The sequence below is a fragment of the Sparus aurata genome, chromosome 21 (genome assembly GCF_900880675.1).
Source record: "Sparus aurata chromosome 21, fSpaAur1.1, whole genome shotgun sequence".
In the NCBI taxonomy this organism is placed as follows: Eukaryota; Metazoa; Chordata; class Actinopteri; order Spariformes; family Sparidae; genus Sparus; species Sparus aurata.
The window spans coordinates 28,332,519-28,355,814 of NC_044207.1; the positions used below are offsets into that span (position 1 = coordinate 28,332,519).

Genomic DNA, 23,296 nt, shown 5'->3' on the forward strand with positions numbered 1-23,296 from the left:
CCAAAACCTGAAGTTCACATCGATCATCAAACATCGTCTGCTTGTCCTGGAAGCTGTCTTAGATTGTTGTCAGCGTGAAGTCACTTTGTCTTTTATTCATGAAGAGTAGAAAGGTGTCAAAAAGGGGCAGGAAACATAACCGCAAATATAGGGCGACATCTTCTGTTACTTCCTGTTTCCTGTTATTGATTGTACCTGACACCAAATGTGACTTCACACAGGAAGAAGCTGTGCTATAGTAGAGCCACTCCAGCGAGAACACGAATGAAGCTTCTCAGAAAAAGTTGTTCAGACAACCCCGACGTATGACATAACAAAATATTATACCAGAATTTCACATCTCAGCAAAAATAATGCCACTTTTCTCCAGTAATCATGAGAAAGTGCAAGTTTTCTCTCTTTATTATTTGTTAAGATGTTCTTAAAATGTTACCTAATAACTAAAAACTCTTTGCACTTCACAACACCTGCAGTTGAAACTGGCTGCTGCTGGTTCCGGACCCGATAAGAACCGTACACCACCCTCTGGCTTACGAACTGCCCAAAAAATCTGCAGGAAACGTTGGAAATATGGACTGATTAGCTAGCTAGCTAAAAGAACATTACGTCTCATGCGCTGGATTTCACAGTTCATAATAAAGATTGTGATTTAAAGTATTCTTTCATGTATCTTCTTCTTTTTCCTCTCACACATTGTGCAGTTTGGTTTGTGTATGTGTTGCTAACTACAACACTTGTCTGGGATTACATAATGTGGCTTTATGCTTAGAATGAGTCACCGCTGAACTTGACTCATTAACTCCAGCGAGTGCTCTGCTTCTCTAATGTTACACAGTACAAATGATGACTCACCATTGTTGTGCATTTTTGAAGCCGAGTGATTTCAACTTCCAAGCTGATGCTCTGTCGGTGTGACGACCCCGACAACACACCAATCCCCCAAAATCACACGCTGAAGACTCTTTAAAACCGTTTCAAATGCCCTTGAGTCCAAATCGGTGAATCAACTGACATGATTAATAAGCCAAGTTAACTTTTTCAGCTCTCAACACCCCAAAAAAGCTGCTTAACCGTTCATCATGTACAGTTAGCATGTGGGCTGACACAATACGGGCTTTCTCATCCGACGTGCACATTATCTTATTATAGTCTCGCTCGTGACTCTTTCGTGCAGACTTCTCGGCGTGTTTCAGTCGCACTGAGACTTTCGAAGCGTACGGGGATTAAAAAAACAAAGCAGCGTGTTTTGGGTCAAAAGTGATTGAAAGCTTAGCCGCACTGAGCATTCGAAAACAAAGGCCTCGCTCGGTGACATGCTGTGCTTAGATTTATCCTCCGTGAAAAAACTAGAGCCTCACACACACACACACACACACACACACACAACCTGTATTTATCATATGAGGACATAACCTTGACTTAGATGAGCTCCCTTGAGGCGTACAGTGACTTTTAACATCACCACTAATTGCTAACTCCAAACAAAACAAAAACAAAAGTCTCAACTCTAAATCTGAACGGTTTACCTTGTTGGGATCAGCTTTTTTTGGTCTCCAGTTGGGAGGTAGGTCCTCCGATGTGACCGTGTGAGCCGCTTTGTGTTCCCACAATGTGAGTAATACAAGTCCGGACGCACAAATACACACACACGCACACGCACAGAGAAAATGCTGCAGGCTACTGTGTTCAGATTTTGTACTACACGAGTGGTTTCTGTGTTTTAGTGCTGATAAACTCAATCTGACCAGTCGTTCTGAGCTCTGCTGGGAGGCTACAGATGGCACATGTGTGTGTGTGTGTGTGTGTAAGTGCGTGAGCAGAGAACCACACTACGACGCCACCTGCCATCTTACACACACACACACACACACACACACACCAGTCCATCCCTCCCCGTTTCTCACCTCCCCCGTGTTCACCAAAAAATCTACATCATCTCCCTCTCACTGACTTACTCACACACACACACACACACACACACACACACACACACTCTTTAGTACTCACTACAGCTCATGCCGTCTCTCCACGAATAATACTCTTAGTCAGTTTCCTGCCTCACTCGTATTCATAGCACACCCACATGTGCACAGGTTTTGCGCATCTATACTTGTGAGGTGCCGAACGTGATTCATCTTCGATGGGATACAAGCGAAAAACCGCTTCTCACGGCATTATGGGGGATAGCAGGTGGTGCGGGATCGAACTCAGACACGAGAAAACGAAAGGGGTCGAATGTTGACAAGAAATGTAGCTGAAATTTAACTGAAGTGCTGCAGAGATCTGCTTAAAAAACCCTCTGTACTGTGACGCTTGGCTCCGTGGTTACAGGTACATGAATATTACAGGAACATGAAGTGCTGCTTGGCACAAAGTCATGAAGACGGTGGGAGAAAACTGGCAGGTTGCTTATTAACAAACTGACTGCTAACGAGCAAAACTTACTACCGGCCTGTGCAACCATGTCTCGTTCTTACTACCAACAGTGGCCTGGAAATTCAAACTACGGTCGCCTCTAGCATCAGTTTTGCAGATGCAGGGTCATGACATCCAGTTAGACTTTCAAAATAAAATCACGTACGTATATTATGAGGTTTCGACTATTAACATTGTGAAACTGTAGAAGTTTGGTTAGATTTAGGCACCAAAACTACTTGGTTAGGTTTAGGAAATCATCGTGGTTTCTCACTGCCAACTCGTCAAATACTGCAGCTCGGTCAGTGGCCTTAAGCTTCAAACTTTGACGCTCCACCTACTCCTTTACTTTGAGTTTTGGTCAAATTAGCATCATATGTAATATGCAATGGTAATATTAGCTTTTCAAGGACAAGTTAGCTGACAAATGGATTGTTATTAGCGTTAGACAGTTGCGTTTTGGTTACAGTTAGGTACAAAAACAACTTGGTTAGGTACAGGAAAAAATCGTACTTTGGGTCAAACTAACCACATTCAGGCTCCTAACTTGAGTTCCTAACCACAGGCCTGTGCAACCAAGTCTCGTTCTTACTCCCAACTCGTCAACTACGACTTCGATCGAAAGTTAGACTTTTAAAATGAAGCTTGTTGAGCACCATCACATACGTATATTATGAGGTTTCGACTATCAACATTGTTAAACGGCTGCAGGTTGGTTACAATTAGGCACCAAAACTACTTGGTTAGGTTTAGGAAATCATTGTGGTTTGGGTTAAAATTTCTACATAAACAGATTCTCACTCCCAGCTCGTCAAATACTGCACCTTGGTCAGTGGCGTTTAGCTTTAAACTATAATGCTCTACCTACTCCTTTACCTTTAGTTTTGGTTACAAATAATTCATAATATGCAAAAAATATTTTAGTTTTTCGAAGACAAGTTAGCTGACAAACGGTAATTGCATTTTGGTGAGCGTTAGGTACAAAAACGACTTGGTTAGGTTCAGGAAAAGATCATATTTTGGGTCAAACTAACCACATTCAGGCTCATAACTTCAGTAATGGAAGTGATATAAGTGACTTAACTTACGTAACGTGATGTGAGGAGCATTGTTAACTTATTAGTATTTGTGATTCTCGGTCCTGGTCTTCAAAGGAAAGTCCAGTGTATGAGTGTATGCTGCTTATAGCTTAAAGCCAGTGGCCAAGCTGCCATATTTAATGCAGTGGGAGTTATATAACACATTCTGTCCTGAGATTTATATTTAATTGATTTTTTTTCTGGTGACTGCATAAATAGGACCATTCAAAAAAGCCTCAAGCTTGAGTTGCTACGAGAAGATTTCATATTCTAGGAACAAATACTTGGAAATGAAATGAAATGTGTCGACAGTATCAACATTTTGTGATGTTATGTTTTCATTAAATATGTTTTCTGTTGTAAATTAGCTAGATATGATGGTAATTTCAACAAGCAGGGTTGCCTTATGAGTGCTGTATCCTGAAAAAGCAAGAAATGGTGCCCCCTAAAATAAAAGCACCTCCAGTGGGTCTTGACCCAGTTCTTACCCTCAACCCAAGTCTAATCCTAACCCCTAAAACCAAGCCTAGGCTCTAAAAACAGCCCTCTGAGTAAGTGATGGCTCTCAGCATCAAAATAAAGCTCCTCATAAAGAAGACACACTCATTAATGTCTGCAGAAGTACTCATTAGAGCTACGAGCGCTAACTGGATGTGTTTTTCCTCTCTCGCACTCAGAAAACGTTCGCTCGTGCCACCCGTCCGCCCACACACACACATTTAATTTTACGACCGAGACTGTAATAAAAGCAATAAACACACATTTCAAAAACAAACAAAACATCGATTGGGTGTGTTATTTAGTGGAACCGGTGTCTGCAGAACACTTTCCCCCCCCAAAAAATGGGGAGAATGTATTCGAGAGAATCCCATTAAAAAACGAGTCCGATCACACACGAACACACAGACACACAAAACCCTGCCCAAAAAAAAATAAATTGGGCCAAGCAGCCAAAGTATGAATATCCTCATCCTTCACCTCGGCCGTGCGGATACAAAGCCACGGCGGCACAATCCTGCTGGGAAATTAAAACGGAGACGAGGAGGAGGTGGAATTTGTTCTCATTTAGGAAGCCTTAATCTGACAGAGGAGAGGAAGGAGGACGCTGCTTTTTCCCCCACTTTTCTCTTTTAGACAGACTGTTTAGGGACCCTGAAGGATGAAATGAGATTTTGGTGGGGCGAGCTCAGCGGGGTTTAACGGGAAAAAAAGCTGAAAGAAGAATGAGAACTTTTGGGGGGGGGGGGAGCTTCTTCTCAGGGTCAAAGTGTTGCGACTTTGTGTGTGTGTCTTTAGAGAAAAACAAAAGGGAGCTGGCTGCTGCGTCCGGAGTCTGTCTGGGTAACTCCAGACTTAAACAAACAGAGAAAGGGCGTTTCCTCAGTCTGAACTCAGAGGAACGTCTCCGTCTGTACCTGAGAGATTTGGGAGGGAGAAGAAAAAAAAAAAAAAGGGCCTTTTAGCCAAATGACACTCAATCCTCACCTCTCTAAAGTGAGCGGAGGGCAAAGCAATAAACACCGTGTCACTTCCACTGCACTCTGACATGTGTTCGCCCCCTCGACAAGTTCATCAGCATTCACAAAGAGGCCCGGCTGCACCATACGTCCTCCTCTCGTTCCCCCCCGAAAACATGTGACATTAATTAGCCGACTCATATAGAAACCCCCAGCAGGGATTTGTAGCGCTTTGGCAGCGAGAGGGTCTAGTTGACAGACAGGCAGGTAGGAAGATAAAGAGCAAACAGTTGGATGTTGTGAGATAGTCTTCAGTTTCTCGGAGGGACTTTATTAGGCAGAACATGCCCGCTGGTGTTGTGATACGCACGATCGACAAATTTGTTTTTCAGTCACGCGACGCAGAAAAAGCGAGTCTTCTGTTTTGTTCTTTGTGGGTCACTGACTCTGGAGCTCCAGGCTAACACTGCAGCATCCTCAGTTAAGATTGTTTTAGTGCCACGCTAAAGTTAAAATCAAATATCACACAAAGATAACACACTACTGTGGTTAATAAGACTGTAGCACACTACAGCACAGTGGAAAAATGAAGTTACTCACTTGATTTATTGTCCAAAAAGTAGGTTAAAGCTGGCCGTGTCAAAAATATTCAGCTTATATTGCAATTTAGACATAAGTATAGGCACAAAACATTAAAATAATCCAATTTTAGCTCCCGCAGGTCAGTTTTAATTGTTTAATTGCAGTCATGAACTCATTCTCTCATTGTTTTAAGGTGTTCATACTTCAATATTTCTACTTTGTGCAGCTTTACACTTTTCCTTCACTGTGGCCTTGTGTTTCTAATATCTAGGGATCGACAGATTATCAGTCTGGATGATTAACTCCAACCTGTATTCAGCAATTTTACGATCATTTGTATCAGTGTTTTTTTTGTTTAATTGCCAATAAAATAGACTAAATCCACTCTGTGTGTAGTAGCCTCTTTATGGTCTCACTGATCACTACTTGATTTTGTTAAACGTCACAATTGATATCCGATCAACACAAGTCATCAAATAACTGTAGTGGAATGAAAAGTACAACATTTGCCACAGAGTGATAGTAAAACGCAGCAGAAGATGGAAATACCCAAGTAAAGCACCTCAAGCTTGTACTTGAGTATATTGCACATGGTCACATTCCATCACTGACGCCTATATTTGAATTTTTACTGCACATGGACATCAAATATCAGTTATCGGCCTCCCCGACTCATTACTGGTATCGACCCCTAAATAAAACCACATCAGTCGATCTCGAAACAGAAAACACGTGATGCATGTTCAGTGATTTAACTACCAAACATGATGTGATAAAGTTGGGCAACGATCCATAAGGACAATAAAGACGCGTAACTTTAAAAAGTAACACATTTAATATCGGACTCATTTACTCGCAACACTGTTGTTTCTGCTTCAGTAGAGGATATCAACACCTCCTCCACCACTGTCGCCACCGCCGCCGCCGCCGCTGCTGCTGCTGCTGGTTAAGGAATATCACTCTTCTTTACGTTCCGCTAAACTAAAAGTGTTGGCATATAAAACCGGAGCAGCTCATGTTCCAGTTCCACATGATGATGATTTTGCTCTCAGCACTTCCCCGACACACCCGTTTCCTTTAGTCAGCAGTCTGATTCAAAATAACTGAAAACTCATGACACAGACGGAGCCTGAGTCACTCGCAGCGTTCGCTCTACTACCGAAATACCCAAAAGATAACACAACCAAGCCTCAGAGACACAAACGCACAACAGCAACACTTTTTTTAAGAGTGTCAAAATAAAAGCCCAAGGTGTTGTTTAGCGGAACGTGAAATATCTGGGTCATCGCCCTTGTATGTATTTGTTCCATTTTTTTTGTTTGCGTATGCATTTCTGTAAGTGTGTGAGAGCCTCCCACACACTTTAATCTGTTTATCGTCTGCTCACAAAATGCGTGTGTGTGTGTGTGTGTGTGTGTGTGTGTGTTTTCCTTCTATCTACACGTCTCAATGGGAGGTCGCCCCGGGGCGTTTCTACACAGACAGATACAACACATTCCTCTTCAATCTGTGAAGGGAGAGAAGACTTTTATTGTCCACAAGGCTAAAGAGAAGAGGCCATTTAGGCTTCGCTGGGGGGGGGACGGGTTACCCGTCGCGCATATCTGAAAGGACAAAGTGTCCCAGGGTGCTCATCCAGTTTGACTCGCTGGCTGAACTCTGACCCCCCTGTATCCCGACGATGACCCGTCCCAAGCGTGACATTGAGTTTTCACGGGGGGTTTAAAGTTCACAAGGAGGCAGATTTCAAACGAGATAAATGAAGGCTTGCTCTATCTATCTATCTATCTATCTATCTATCTATCTATCTATCTATCTATCTATGACGTGATGAATTCCTATAATACAGGCACGTTTTTTGATATTTTAAACACTTCAAAGTTCACGTGAGGCCGTTTTTCACACTTTCCAGAGCCAGTTGGACGGGGCTGTCTGGACCTGAAGCTGTTTTTTTCACGGAGAGAGCTCTGCTGAGGTGTGAAAAACCTGCTGAAGCTGGACTGCGGTCCAGAAAAAAAAAAAAACACAGTCGGAAAGAAAAGTAGATTCCTGCAGAGTCCGCACCGCGTATGAGAGCCAAGCGCTTCACAAAACTCGAAGTTGGAGAAACATCAGCGGTGTCACAAACACGTAGGTGTCATTTGCCGTCAAAGTTAGGGCTGCAAGTTACGATTATTTGCGTTGATTTGATTAATCGAGTAGTTGTTTGGTCTTCTAAATGTTCAGGATGACGTCCTTTAATGCCCTGTTTTGTCCACAACCCAGAAATATTGAGTTAACTGTCATAGAGGAGTAAATAAACCGGAAAATATTCACATTTAAGAGGCTGCAATCAGAGGATTTCTACCCGAATCGATTAATTGATTACAAGTACATAAAAAAGAATCAAGTATAAAAACATATTGTCCTAAGAATTCGCCTCACTCTGAAAAAAAAACCCACATCTGGTGAATGCCTGCATGGCTGGAATGTCTCTCCTTTGATGGCGCTGCTGCGTTGTGACGTGCCACGCACCGAGGCGTGACTCATTTTTCTCGCTTTTATGTGGTATCACAACCAAAGTCGCAGCTAAATAAAAAAAAAGAGGGAAAATCGTACATTTCTCAGGGATGTGATCACACGGCACGCCATGTTTTGATCCGCGTCCCGGAAGGAACAAGAAAAAAGAAAAAGACTTGCAGTGCGGATGAAGCCTGAGCCTGAAATTTCCCTAAAACCTGAAGATTTAAAAAAAAAGTAGCCATGTCCAACCGTCCTCACATTAATATCCTGCCCGCGCCTCTTTGGATAAATCCTCCACAAACTCATTCAACCAGCCAATCCAAGCCATCGGTTTACTGACATCTCTGTCGCTTCCACGCTTACTCCACATCCAGTGCTCGCTGTGGATTTGAATACGCTGAGCTTTAAATTGGAGATAACGGCCGAACGGGAGCTGTACGCAGAAACGGCTCAAAACAAGATTTATTGTTCCAGTTAAATCCGACTGTTTACCCTGATAGATGACCCTCTATCGTGCAGAAGTGTGTGTACTTGGCTGCTGGAACATCTGGAGTGTATCAGCGGGTCGGTCCTGTAAATCCTGTGATTGCAGCTGTTTGTGTGTGTGTGTGTGTGTGTGTGTGTGTGTGTGTGTGAGACACTGCTAACCAGGCATCCCCCCCCCCTCCGTCAAACTCTCTCCTCGTTAATCTGCTCGTTAAGGATCTAATCTGACATGTGTTTTCATTTGCGTGTGAAAGCATGGAGTGCATGTGAGTGTGTGTGTGTGTGTGTGTGTGTGTTTACGTGCGACTCACTGATGAGCGGCGAATCCACAATGGGCGTGATTACATTTACAGCAATTTATGTGTGTCTTATTGTGTGTGTGTGTGTGTGTGTGTGTGTGTGATGTGTGATTCATTCAGGACACAGAGTTTGCGCCTCTAATTGTTTAGAGAGGCGAATCCAAACAATCTGCAATTGCATAAAAGAAACAATAGCAGGATTCAAAGTTCACCCTTCCTTCCATTCTACAAATATTTGCCGCTGAGAGACGAGAGTCAGCTGGTGAAAGTCGGCCAGCGTTCATCCGTCGTTCTGACTCTGATCTATAAATGGTGGAAGCTGGGAATTATATTTATTGACGGACGAGCCCGTTAGGCTCAGACTGCAAAACAAAGTGGACGTGATAGCTGCCGATTATTTTAAAAACGAGGATTTGTTGCATTGGTTCATGTTTTTGACTGAAATGTGCCTCAGACGTTGTAACCTACAGCTTTCTTTAGCTTCACGGAGATAAAAACTCGAGCTAACCCACACAGAAATGTACCAATAATGCTGTAAATTTGCTGATAAAGTGGCCGGAAATAGCAGCTGTAGGTACCATTTGCTCAACCGTCCCGTAGCATCTAGTTTTTTTTTTAATCAAGTTTAATAATAGCGTTTACAGCCAGGAGTTCAGGTTGTAGCAACACGGCGGGAAGTTCAGCATCGTTTTTCACAAAATCGAGGGGAAGGAGACAGAGACCATATGGTGAACAGAAGAAAAAATAGGCTGGAAAAACATGGCGAGTGCACGCGGAGTTCACCGAGTGTGAAGAGAGTCAGTGTGAGAGAGGAGAAGAAGTGATGGTGCCAGACGTGATAGAAAATAAAAAAGGAAAGTGACAGAACAGCCTGAGGTTAGATGAGCAGGAGGAGAGACAGTGAGAGGTCTGTCACTGAGGTCGAGATCAGGCCGACCACGCCGGCCGGTCCAGAGCCCTCCGAGTCCGAGTCTGTCCGTCCACTTCTTCGTGATCTTTTCCCATTTCCCCTTTGCCTGCACTCTAATCCCAGAGATCACAGTCCACTTTCTGATATTTCCTCCTTGACTTTCACTTTCCTCTCTTCCTTTTTCATTTCTACTGCCAATTTGTTGTTCTGTCATTCCTTAAATATTTCAAGTCCGTGAGGATCACACTAAAAGACCAGGATCGTTTTGGGTACCTAAAGTGAATTCCAGACTGAGACCCCAGTGCAACGTGGGAAATGTAGTCATTTTTTTGGAAAGCAGACATGGTATCACAAAAGGGAGAGGTTACATTAACCTGTAGATCTGCTGTTGTGTGAGTATTTAAGTCTCTTCCTTACTTAGACTGATCATCCATAAACCAAAAATCCGACTTTTCATTCCCAATTAAAACACAACATTGTCAAGGTTTTGTGAATATCTTCAGTTTTAACAAATTAATATGAGAATTCACACGTTTGTCATCACAGAATGTGAATCATTACATAAGACCAGAAGACTCATTCAGACCACAAACAGGAAAACAAAACAAATATCCAGTTTTCATTGACCTAATTCTCACTGCTCTTTTGTACTTTAAAGGAACAAATAGAGGGAACACATCGCTGCACAACACATAACAACCGACCAAATAATTCTCGGAGGCTCACGCCTCAAATTTCCTTGGAAGCGCGCCACAGGCTAACCATCCTGTGACAGCCGCGCATTTAGTCTTCCTGTTTTGTGCGGCCGCTCTTGAACTGAAAAATACAACCATCTGGAGGGGACACTTTTATTTTCTTTAAAACTGGCAAAGTCAGACTGAATGCTGAGCGCAGGACGTCTGGTGAAACAACGTCTCAAGTCTGAAGCCACATAAAAAAAAAAAGGCTGAAGTTCAACAGAACATTTTGTGATGTGGTGCAATTTTTTTGTGGTGTAGCACAAACATGAGACTAAACAAAGTCACAGTGCTGTTTTGCACTTTCACAAGAAGAGGTCATCAAGAATGGGCTGGGAACTAAAGTTTATCCGACTGTATATCCGCCCAATCAGCAGTCCGCCCCTCCCATTCCACAATCCTTCCAGACATCTGGTGAGTCATACATCCAGGTCTTCCATGGCTCGACCCATCAATCTAACTCTTTGAGCCCTCCATCCATCCATCTATCCATATTTTCTTAAAACCATCTGTTGATTCATTTACGGTCGGCCCCATCAATCATCCAGCAATCCATCCATCCTTCCGGCCGTCTTCCATTTTGGGATTCGTTCACCCATCAATCCACCAATCGATATATCCATTCACCCCCAAATTCTTGCATCCACGGTCCAACAATCGAGATCATCTTTCAGCTAGCACTTCATCCAATCATCCATCCGTCCCGCCATCCTGCATTCCTTCCAACCATCTGTTGATTAATTTTACAGTATCTGTCAGCTCCATCCATCATCCACCTTGGGATTCAGCCATCCATCATCTTTTTCCATTTTACCATCCAGGGATTCGTCCCTCCATTGTCCGGCGATTCAATCCACCAATCGATACATCCATTCTTCCTCAAATCCCTTCCATCTGTGGCCCCACAATCAATTTCATCCTTCATCCGGCAATCCATCCAATCATCCACTCACCATACGTTATTCTATCAGTTGATCCATCCATCCATCGTTCAGGCCATTTGTTGATTCATTTATCCATCCTCGTCATCAAATAACACACCCTTCCTTCTGTACATCGACCCATGTTGTGATTCAACCGTTCATCTATCCATCCAAACATCGATCAAATCATTTGCACATCCGTCTGCGGATTTATTCCCATTCTGCCATCTCTATATCCATCCTCGATCCAATCCATACGTCAATCCTTGTGTCATTTAAAAAACACTTTATCTCAAGCGATCCATAGATTCATCCATCAGCAATTTGTACATCAGTGCATCCTGCCATCAGTGCATCCATCCAACCATCCAGTTAGCATTCTACGTATATAGATCGATCTATCCGTATCTCCATTATCATCTAGTGACCTTTCGTCCATCCATTCATCCATCCATCTTTTTACCATACTGTATATGTCAAATGCTTGATTTGTACGATCTGCCAAGTAGAATCGACTCTGAAAACATGAAGTGACTGGAAAACAAAATCCACGACTGGCTTTATAAATAACACAACCCCCAAAGCACCGACACAAAAAACCCTCAAAATGTGTGTTTCCGTTCATGTGACATCTGCAGGCTCTCAGATGTGGGTCCTGTGACTGTGTCTCAGCTTGAACAACCACTTTTTTGACTAATCAGTGAGCACTTTGCCTCAGGACATGAGGAACAACCGGTCCTTCCATCAACACTGTAGAGGAATTTATAGCTGCCTCCATTTCTTTCTCCGTCCTGTTCTGTCGTTCACCCTACAAGCTGTTATTTATCCTCGTGGGGTTGATCGAGACGTAGCGGTTAGGCTGCGATGAAGTGTTGTTTATTCACCTCTTTGCTTCACCCACTTTTTTCTCAACTTGCTCTGTTTCAGTTGGGAGTGAGCTGACCTTTTCGGTAATTTGAGGATTTCACAGTTTATTAGGTCCACCTAGTTGAAACTAGGGCAAAAACCAATAGAGCAGCCATATCACAAAGCCTGTTTCCATGAGGGTAATGATGTTTGTAGTATTTTGTCCTCCCAATTTATATCAGCAATACAACAAAATTCAACATCACAACAAACTACAGTTATCTCTCTACAACAGTCTCCTTTAAGTGTAAACTGAAACTTTTACGAAAGTAGGATTTATGGTAAGTTGTAGTTTTGGGTTGCATCAGCAAGGTGGATCTCTTCAATTAAAAACTGTGTTTATTTAGATGAAGAGAAAAGTCAGGACAGTAAAGTCTATAATGACACATTGCATCAATGTTGTTTTTTTTTAAAGACATGCAATCCAAGATTTGTTGGTGGAAGCTGCAGTAAATGAGAAATAAAGTTGAATGTTGAGTTTTATTCACAGATTGTCAAATGCAGACGCTTTAGATTGGTGAGCCACCAGTTTAAAGTGTCTGTATTTGAGGATCTCTGATTGAGACTCAACAGTAAACTGTCTTCCTGCAGAATCACCGATGCCCAGAAACAAACCTGACGCAGCAAAATAACTATTAAAGATAACAATAATAAACAAAGGGAAGGGTCTTCTAGTGGGTCAAAAGTGTTGATTGAGAGGGATTTTTTTGTATGAGTCTAAAGACTGTTTTTCAAGCAAATGCATAGTACTCGTGCATTGTACATCTTTAAATGATTGTTGAACATCAAACCTTTGCTTGGAGATTTTGGACACAAGGATTTTTCAGATATAAAACTCAACAGTAGTTGATGGAAGTATCTATAATTAAGGTAAAGCCATTGATTGTCTTGGTAAAGTGTTGGTCCACCAGTTTCTGGGCTTCTTAACATAGATTCCACAAATCTGAGGAACAAATTCATTCAAAAGATGTTCACTCAGTTGGTGTTCAAATGGTTGTGTTTGTTGTTGTTTTGTTGTTCTTTATCAGTGACAGATAACTGAGAATCTTCGTGTTTTTGGACTATTGGTTGGACAGTAGCAGTGATTTGTACAGCTCCTGTTGGGCTGTGGGAAACTGTGATGAGCATTTATCTTAAAAATAATCATCAAGATTTATCAATGATGAAAATAATCTTTAGTTGCATCCCTATTCCAAAACCTCCCATCCGTCTTTGGTTGGGTTGAAATCTGAAGGCAACAACATGATTAATATCCTTTTCATACTCGTCACAACATTCACTGACCTCTCGTGACGAGACTGAACCCATAAATCCTGCGTGCGTCCGGATTACAAAACTCGACAAGAATGTGTGTTGAGGGTTTGCAGAGCGTGCACGCCGGAGCTGTTTGCACCACAGAGTGCACACGAAGCATACTGTAAGTGACGGAAAGTTTGGTTGCCTGTGTGTGTGTGTATGTGTGATGCGTCTGTGCGTGTTGTGTATGTGTGAGGTGCAGACTGTGCCAGTGCAGCCTCATGTGGGAGGAAACAGTTCAGCCAACTCTTAAAAAGATGTCCCAAATTATCCCGCCACCGACGCATGTTCCTTACCCATGCCTCTGCTCTATTTTACCGCGCTCCGCGGGGATTCACTTTGTCGGCCACGCTATTTCAGACGTGGACGTGAGACAAGACTTGTTCTGGTGCCGCTCCAGATTGGCTACGGAGGCAGAGCCGATTGGATCTTAGCGCGTCTGAACAAAAAAGTGTTACTGGTTCTCGTCTACACCAACGTCTGTTCGCTGAGCGCAGATTTCGCCACTTGAGAGTTTGTCGAAGTAAAAGGTTGTCGCTGGAATTATCACCCAGACTGGCTGTTTTTACAGAAGCTCACAGAGGCCCAATGAACCACGCATGGATCCATTCAACCTCTTGAGACATGCTATGTTATATTTTTGGGGAATTCCAGCATGTTTATTATAACATACGCTGGACTGTTTCATTGTTTCTAAACTGATGCATCGTCTAATTTTAGCACACAACACCCCCAAAGTTCCAGCTTCCTCCATCATGAATCAAACTGGCAGAAATCGTTTCCCGACTGACAAATATGTATTTTTAAAAAGGCTGTAATTAGGGATCATAATTACAAACCCTGGGTCACGAGGGTGCACACGAGGAGGAAAGAAATGTTGTGACACAGATGTCGGAAGCCTGCGTTTCCTTGAGGACGTCAGCGCCGAGGCTTCTTTCTTTGTTTGGCGAGTTAACTGCAGACATGTTTCACAGCACTGGAACACGTTGGCTCCATTTTGGTCCAGTAATTTAATTAAAGGGGGGCCGGCCGCGAGAAACGGGCAAGCAACGACAGGCTATCTGATGAGGGAGGAGTGGGGGTGTCGCTCCAACAATAAATTGAGGGTATATACGAATTAAAAAATGGGAGATAGCCGAGTGTTATTGCAGCTTGTCCTGTAACCTAAATGCTACTGGGCTTGATTTCCCTGCAGAACATTCAAAGTCCATCTGGGGAAAGAGGCCGAACCCTCGACAAGCTCATTTAATATGAGTGTAACCAGATAACAGCAAAAGCTTGAAAAGACATGTGTTTCATCTAGAGCGGAAACAATTAGTCCATTAGCTTATCAACAGGCGAGTATTCAACCAAATTCTTATTTTCAATTAGTTTCTCAGATCACGTTTTAGGCCAAAGAAGGAGAGAAATTTGCTGGATTCTTGTCAAGCATGTGAATTTTCTGCTTTTTCTGCTGATTGTGAAGTGGATTTGCTTTGTTTTGGCTTTGTTAAAATAGCATTTGACTGCATTTATTAAATCATTGCTAAAAAATGTGACAATCGCTGGTTGTAGCTCTGGTTTTATCACCAATTCTACACGTTTCACCGGCGTGCAAACTAACCTAAAGGCTTTTCTTGATTGGACATGAAGATTTAGCTCGTGAGCTTTACTTAAGCTTTCTAAACCTCGCACTTCACGTAAAGAGCTGCAGCTTATCGTTTTAAAGATTGCGTTAAATGCCAGAAAATCATCAGACATGTCCTTCAAAATTGTACAAAACCAACATGAACATCTTCAAACATCTTGTTTTGTCCGGTTAACAGCCCAAAAACCCAAAGACGTTTAGTTTACAGTGACATAAAACACAAAAATGGAGTAAAAAGGTCACATTTGAAAAGACTTCCTTTAAAATAACTTAAAGGAACAGTCCACTGAAAGATGTAAAACTTGCACTTTGAATAATAAAGTGATTGTCACGATTGTTGCAGATACATTTTCTGTTAATTGACTCATTTATGGATCTACTTTTTGTTTCAGCTCTACTATAAATGTCGGGCCTGAAAGCACATTCTCTGCCCCATCACTCCTCTGAGCAGAGACAACAGAGGTCAAGGGTCAGATCTGGAACTGATACGGTTTTAGTATCTTGCTCAGGGACACTTGCTGATTGACAGATTCTTGCTGTCACACGTGTCCGGCAGCAGAGGTGAACACACAACCTTCAACGCTTCAGATTCACGACCCGACATCACATCCCGCTGCCGCCTCCACTTTGAGGCCTCGCCGACTGGAGCGTCATAATTCGGAGCAGACGCCGAGCTCGGTGGCATCAAGCGCCGGAAAATGAAACTCTTAAATAACGTCGCAGGGAATTTTTTTTTTAAGTGGGGCTGCGGTCTCGCCAAAAGGCTTAGAGCCCGACTCAATGGGCATATTTCGAACATTTGACTCGTTCCCAAAAACAACACGCCTCCTGCCAAGTCGGAAAAGAGCTTCGAGCTACACCCCGTCATCATCCAACATAAACTCACACAACAAATAATGAAACCAATCGAGTGAAAGCAAAGAGAGGGCCCCCCGACGAAAACAGCCAAACGACACGTTAAAAGGTGGCTGCAGGGTGGCCCGGCTGTGAGACGGACGCCGGTTTTGAATCCTGTGGCGGTGAACGGATGTCGGTCTTAATCTGGAAATGTGGAAGAGAGCGTGTGTGGCCAAAATCAACAGCATCATTACGTGGAGAGCGAGCCTGGACGCTGACAAGGAAGCAGGAACAAAAGAAAAGCTCATGACCAAAACTTTTCTTCTCCGTCCCGTCCTCCGGCTCTATCTGCTCTCTCGCTGGATTACGATCATATAACCGACATGTTTAACACGTTAAACTCTGACAAAAGCATGTATTTTACAACGCAAGTGCTTTTTTTTTTTTTTTCCTCCCCTCCCCCTGGCACATTAACTTATGGAAAAGTAATTTAAGCACCCAATAACGCTCTGCTGGTGGCGTCCTACGGTGCCAACCGCTGCTTGATTTTACCACCAAGATTTACTACATTTCATTAAGTACTTAAACTGCATTATTACGCACTCATTCTGCTCTCCGGGTTATCGCACGGGAGTAAGGTCATCGCGGGAGGAGGTTCTCAAAGATAAAAGCTTTTCCTGACTTTTAGCGAAAACACTGAGGAAAGAAAAAAGAAAAGGTGTGCGATCCACTGGTAGACACACAATACCCACAATCCCCCCTGCCCCCCCCCCCTGAACACTAATGGTTTATTAGTCCCTCGGTGGTGAAACATGATCCGATAGTATTGGAGGACCCCATCTGTGAGACAGCGCCTGGACGGCCGGTCGTGATTTACACAGGAGCCGTTTATGGAGCTTTTTAAAAGAAGAAGAAGAGAAAAAAAAAAGGACAGAGGAGCCGACATAAAAACGGGCTTATTTATGGAAGAGAGCAACACACGGGCTGTTGTGTGGATGCACACAATCGAGTGTGTGTCTCTGGGTCGAAGAGAGAAGAGGGAGGGGTGTGTGTGTGTGTGTGTGTGTGTGTGTGTGTGTGGGCTTGTTTACAGGTTTAGTAGGGTGAGGCTCAGGACCTTAGAGTCTCAAACAGGCGTCCAAAGTCATTACGTGCAGGAATGACTTTGGACGCCTGTTTGAGCAGACTGAGTGGAAAATGCACGACGTGGAAGAAGGTTTTTAAAGCGTTTTAAGCCAAAAGTAACCCGCTTTGCCCGGTCGGTGTAGAGCCACACAAGCTGGTGATGCTGCCAGGAAATGAGCTGCATCGACGTTTACCGTCATCGACGTGGTTTTCTCAATGAATCAGCACATTTTTGGGCTTAAAAACATCAGAAAATAGACAAAAATGCTCAAGTTGTTATCATGAAACTATTTGTATCACCCAAAAAAGAAGGATGGGAAGTTAACTGTCGTAGAAGACAAAGAAAGAGCAGCAAATCTTCACATTTGACGAGCCAGAATCAGGCAATCGTTGCCCCGAAACACACCTGAACTCAATCATGAAACACGACACCTTTGCCGATTAATCAACTCAAGGTGAGAACAACCCAACAACGGCTTCGGCTCATGTTTGTGTCTTCCTCCGACACCCTCGAACTTTCTGACAGCAGCGCTTCCAACAATTACATCAGACCCTTCAGCTCCTACTTCTGCAAACAGAACGAACTCGATTCTCCTCCTTCCAAATACAAACAGGTCAACTCTGCCTCCAAATGAAAAGCAAACACCATTTTCCCCGGCTCCTTCGCGATGAGCAAACTGAGCTCCATCAGTTGGAAAGCCGGCGCTCTCTCCTCTCAAATCCTGCCAGAGGACCTGGAGCAGAGACTCGCTCCTCCCTGCTTATCAAGTATGAATTACAAAAACCCACCAAAACCCCCCCAAGATCCTCTGAAGCAACTGCCAGCAGCTTCAGTCTCCACATCTCACCCTCCTCTTGTACCTCCATCTCTCTCTGGGAGCAGATGTAGTGCTCCTTGGCCAATAGGTGGCAGAGTTTCACACTGTATCCAGGCAGGATTGAGCAGAGAAAGAGCGAGAGAGAGAGCAAAGGAGGGGTGGGAGATGAGAGAGAGGGAGGTGGGAGGTGGGAGAGAGAGAGAGAGAGAGAGAGAGTGGACTCTTACTTGCAGTCTCTGTCCTCCAGATCAAAATGCGGGTTGAAGTTGATGAGGATCTTCTGGCCGGGCTCCGGGGCTGTGATCACCCACACGCACTGCTGGGAGGGCGGGTAGGCGCCGGGATAGCCCGGGGAGGTCAGGTAGTCCGCGGTGTGGATCTCTATATTCCCTCCGCATTTATCTGCGCAGGAGAAAAAAAAAAAAAAAAGGCAAGAAAGTTGGTGAGTCAGTGGAGGGAAACTGACAGTGTGACAGATTAAAGTGCATCAGCAAGGAGGGATGGAGGGAGAGGAGACACGCAGACTGACGCTCCAGCTGGGGGATCATCGTCAATAAAACCCAAATATCCACCAGTGGAGTGAACATGTCTGCGCCAAGACCCCATCCGCACACTGCCACTATAAATTCACACTATCTTTTTAAAAAAAAGAGGTGATAAACCTCTTGTTTATTTCAGTACAGGTGGTGTAAAGTGCTGCCCTTTGCGTCCCTGCCATTAGGTGTGATTACGCCCGTGAGAGGTGGAGGTGAGCGGGGCTGAGCAGGCGGCGGTGATTAAAATTGAATTTTCTCAATGACTGATTTGAGAAATTGCTTTTTTTTTTTCTTCATACCAAGCTTCAGTGGCAACGCGCGCAAAAGCTCCAAAAACGCGTCTCTGGATGGCTCAAGCGCCAAAATGCGTAATTATTAAAGCGTAAATGTGAACGCAGGGACTCCTGGTGCGTCTGTGATGATACACTGTGAGTTACAGAGCTTCCCTGAGGATCTTTTGTTGCGCTGAACATTTCTAGAATATTCCTTTTAATATGTATATTCTATAATATTCTTAATTCCCTGTCATCCTCTACAGTAAAAACAGTGTTTCGGATCTGAGTTGAGCCCCTGCGGACTGACGAGCCCTCACAGGTAGAAACGAACAGGTGAGAGGCAACAATGGTGCAAAATGATGCAAAAGAAAAGCGGATCGATGTTCGGCCAGGCAGCCTGTTGTACGAGCCACATGCCATCCAACACAAGCAGTCAACACCTACCGGTCTGAGTCAACGAGGCAACCGAGACGACTTGGGTGAAAAGGAACAATAGCAATCCACTACGCATCCTCAGATCGTACAACACAGACATTCTGTAAAAAAGAAAAAGAAATGAAAGACAAACGGAGGAGAGGAAGAGGGTGAAACGTCCAGTTGGGAAGGAGGGGTGGAGGAGGTTTTTTTACGTCCGAAAAAAAAATAAAATAAATAAGCGAGAATTGTCTCAAAGTAAGAGATCTGGTCGCTGTAGGGTCCCCAGCATCCTGCGAGCTTCAGCAGCACAGCCCCGCGACTGGCAGGGAACAACTTGCCATCATCTCCTGGAGGGGAAAGAAAAAGAATAATCCAAATGTAGGAAAGAAAGACGCTTTTTGGGGGGGCTGAAATCCGTGCGTTAGAAGTGGCAGCGATTCTGTGTGAAAGCCTCTCAGTTGTGCCACCAGGCAGCGGCGGGCGGACGTACTTCCAGAGTGGAGAAAGAATTGGAAAAAAAAAAAAGGAGCGAACCGGCGTTCAGAGAAAACCAACAGAGAGGAACATCGGAGCGCCGCTGCGCCTCCTCCAGCTCTTCACTCCTGATTTCACTTCTCTCTCCGCCTCTCTCCGATCGCAGCGACTGACTGATTCACTGACTGACCGCCGCGGCAGAAAAAAAATGTCAGGAATACGAGGCGAGTCTTGAAAGTAACAGCGTGAATTTCCACTCCCCTTCCAAAAAAGATTCCTGCTGTTAGACGCCACAGAGCGCAAACCACCACCAGCAGCAGCAGCAGCAGCAGCGACCGACCGCTACAAGGGGCTGGAGCAGACTGACACCGGTGCGCCCTCTGTGCGCTCCCGACGCATGCGAGCGAGCGAGCGAGCGAGCGGAGAGAGGGAACTGCGCACGCAAACTCCGGCTGGGCATGCGAGTGTGGTACAAGGTGTGGGCAGTGTCCAACCGAGCGGGCGGGGAGCAAGAGCGCACATCTGATCTCTGTTACAGCGAGGAGCGCAGGATTCAAGGCAGATGTATCCGCGCGTTGCTCGGTGACCTACATCCGACAGTGTGGCCCACTGACCGGAAACGTTCACCAGGCTGATTCTGTGTTGGTTATTTACTGATGTTAAAGCAGAGAATCTGGTCTGTTTAGCAGGAGGTTTTTGGGGGTTTTATGTCCTCAGTGGATCGATACATTAACGCGGAAATGATTTTCCACTCTGACGCATCATTTATTAAGTTTCAAGTCACCCACGATGGATTCCGGCCTTTATTCAATTTAAGGTTAAATAAAGGATCAATGAGCCTCTCTGAGTATGATTAGGGAGCATTGGATTATACATTAAGACTGACACCATATGGTGGTATTATGCTGAACAAGGCGGCACTGCAGAGGAGGACAGATGACTTATTCCCTTATGTCCCTGTCCAAGTCATCAAAAACCCTTTTATTTCATTACGTATATACAAAATAGTATTTCATGTACAGCGTAGATTTCCAGAAAAGTTGGAACGCTGCGTAAAACTTAAAGAAAAGCAGAATGCAATTGTTTGCAAAATGAGCAAAGTGTTCATGTAGTGGGAACTTTTATACAATCGTGTGCTTCACAAAGTCTTGAACGTCACCCTGTCCAGCTGAGCCCTCAGAGGATGTCCTCCCCTCACACCCAGTCATGACACCATCACCTGTCACCTGTTCAACCTGTTCACCTGTGGAAACTTCCAAACAGGTGTTTTTTTTTTTTTGGATCGTTCCACAAACTTTCACGGTCTTCTTCCGTCGCTCCTGTCCCACCGAAAGTCAGGATAAGCACCCTGCGAAGTGCTCTTCAGTCAGACAATTAATGTTAAGTGCAGTACAGGTGGTGCCTACGTTTCCCAGAATGCCTTTCAGCAACCCCCCTCCTCCTCCCCAGAGAACATGCCTGAACTTGTTGCAGACCGGTGTGTGATTTAATGTGTGAAGGAAACAATAGTGAGAGTGATGAAAAGAGCGAAAAGCAACACAACAACGCCGGGTTTCTTCTCAGGACTCGTGTCGGTGCAGAGAAACAGTTATTAGATCCTCCGTGATGGATTTTCTCTCTCTGTGTGTGTGATTGTTGACTTCGCTGCACAGTTTCTGGTGACGACCTGCCTGTCAGAATCATTTCCTGTCAAACTTAATGACGCCGCTGGATTATTAATAATAAGGAAATGAATAGTGATGAATACTAAAATCCCTCAAACGTCAGCAGACGGAAGGATGTTGGATTTTGCATCGGAAAGCTGCCGGAGGGGCCGAGACGATCCGGGTCTCAAGTTCATCCTCAACGTGGACTGAAGACGCGTTGCCCCAAATGTCTGTGCACGTGTTGTGTTTTCAGTTAAAGGTGCAGTACGTCAGAACTTTGATTGAAAACCTTCAAAACTTATCCAAAAAAATCATCTACAGCATGTGGAGAAATAGCAGCTTTGGTATTTTGAGCATCCTTGTCATCCGAGTGTCATCCTGTCTGGACAGCTAGCTACATGGCTAACTGAGCTAATTGGCTAAAAGCAGCGACAGTAAGCAGCAGTTAGATATTAGTCCAGTAGTTTTTCAGTGTTCAGGAGTGATTAGGAGGTAACATTTTTTGATTGAGAAGAAATTAAGAAATAAATAAGCTTTTATTTCACTTTTATTGTGTCGTACATGACACGTTAGATAAATTGGTCAGTGTTATTGTATGACACACGCTAACATCTTGTCTTTTCTCTTTATAAAGACTTATAATGGGGAAAAAAGTGACCTGACTTGGGTCTTGGCTGGTCTTAACTAAGGATTGACTTGACCTGACTGCTTAAGAAAAAATAAATTGGAACGTGTGAGCACTTGGACCAAATGACTCGAGTCACGTACCTTGAAAAAACATTTAGATCAAAACGTAAAAAGAGCAGATTTACTATTGAAACATTAAATTAAAAAAATACAATTCTTCGGCATGTGACCTCCTGACCTGGAGCCTCTCAAATCAGAAGACCACATCTTCCAGGTGTAACTTTGTGTAATTAATTATCTCTTGCTTGCTCAGCGCACCTTTCCCTGCTAAATATAGGTTAAAAAAAAAATTGTTTATCAGACACTTACATAAGCGCTGCTAATGGCTCACCGCGCTGTAATAATGCAGTATAAGTCATTATAGCTGCGAGCTCTCAGGAAACTGTTGTTGTGTTCTGCTGTCAGCAAACAGGAGCCGCCGAGTTTCCCTGAACGTCGGTGTTTGTGTCCTCGCTGAGGGTCTGCTGCCCTTCTGTGGTTTAATCACTTCAGCAGTTGTTCAGATTAAGGCCGCCGTCTCAGGAGGAGATTTAAACAGGGAAATAACAATAGCATTTCAAATTATGACACTGTATATATATATATATAATATCTAGGCATCGCCGTCCAATGAAAACTGTGCATCTCCAAGCTTGGTTGATTTTGAATTTTTTAGGATTATCTGAGGGGTTTAAGTGCTCCGTAACGGGCTGAGAAAATTCTATCATTTCCTAAGACAAACCATTAAAAACCCACTGAATTACCTGAAATATTCATCACCCCAAAGCTGAAAAACAGACACTGTTCTATTAACTCGTGAAAAGCTCCGACACACAAAGCCAGCCTAAGTAGTGTAATTATGGTTATCGTCAGAGTGAAGTCACTCGGGTGGTTTGAGGCCGTGATTGTTTTTTTTTCTTCTTCAGGTGAGTGAAGTGAAAGCTCAGCGAGTCGAGATGCTGATGTTCTTCACATGCGACACTCTGATTCTGCTCTCGGTCAATGTGAAGCGGCAGACGTGGCCGGCCACACTGTCGTTGACGTCCCTGTCGAAAGTTAAAGCCCCTCGTGCAGTTACAAGAGTGACGCATCAGTTTCGAGCTTCACATTGCTGGCGTTGATTGATAACAACATATCTGAACTTATCGGACCGCACCATTAGAAGCAAACATCGAGCACGGCAGAGTAAATTTGATACCGAAGCCCTGTATCGAGCTGATTCCTTTGGTTGCAAGATGAAAGATGAAGGTTAGAAAGTTGAAGGACAAAAAAAAAAACAGATC

General features: G+C 43.9%; 1 protein-coding gene across 3 annotated transcripts in view; it reads right to left on the reverse strand.

The window, feature by feature from the left end:
* LOC115572562 (neuropilin-1a-like) overlaps positions 1-20,200 on the reverse strand; it is a 111,486-nt gene extending 91,286 nt beyond the window's left edge. For 2 of the 3 annotated variants that reach the window (XM_030402758.1, XM_030402757.1), the window contains exons 1-2: positions 19,255-20,200; positions 18,227-18,401 (exon numbers count right to left, since the gene is read on the reverse strand). In XM_030402758.1, the coding sequence (XP_030258618.1) occupies positions 18,227-18,401; positions 19,255-19,345 (266 nt within the window). In that variant the 5' untranslated portion in view covers positions 19,346-20,200. The remainder of the gene's footprint in view (positions 1-18,226; positions 18,402-19,254) is intronic. The other variant, XM_030402755.1, reaches the window with a different exon arrangement.
* Positions 20,201-23,296: the final 3,096 nt, after the last annotated feature.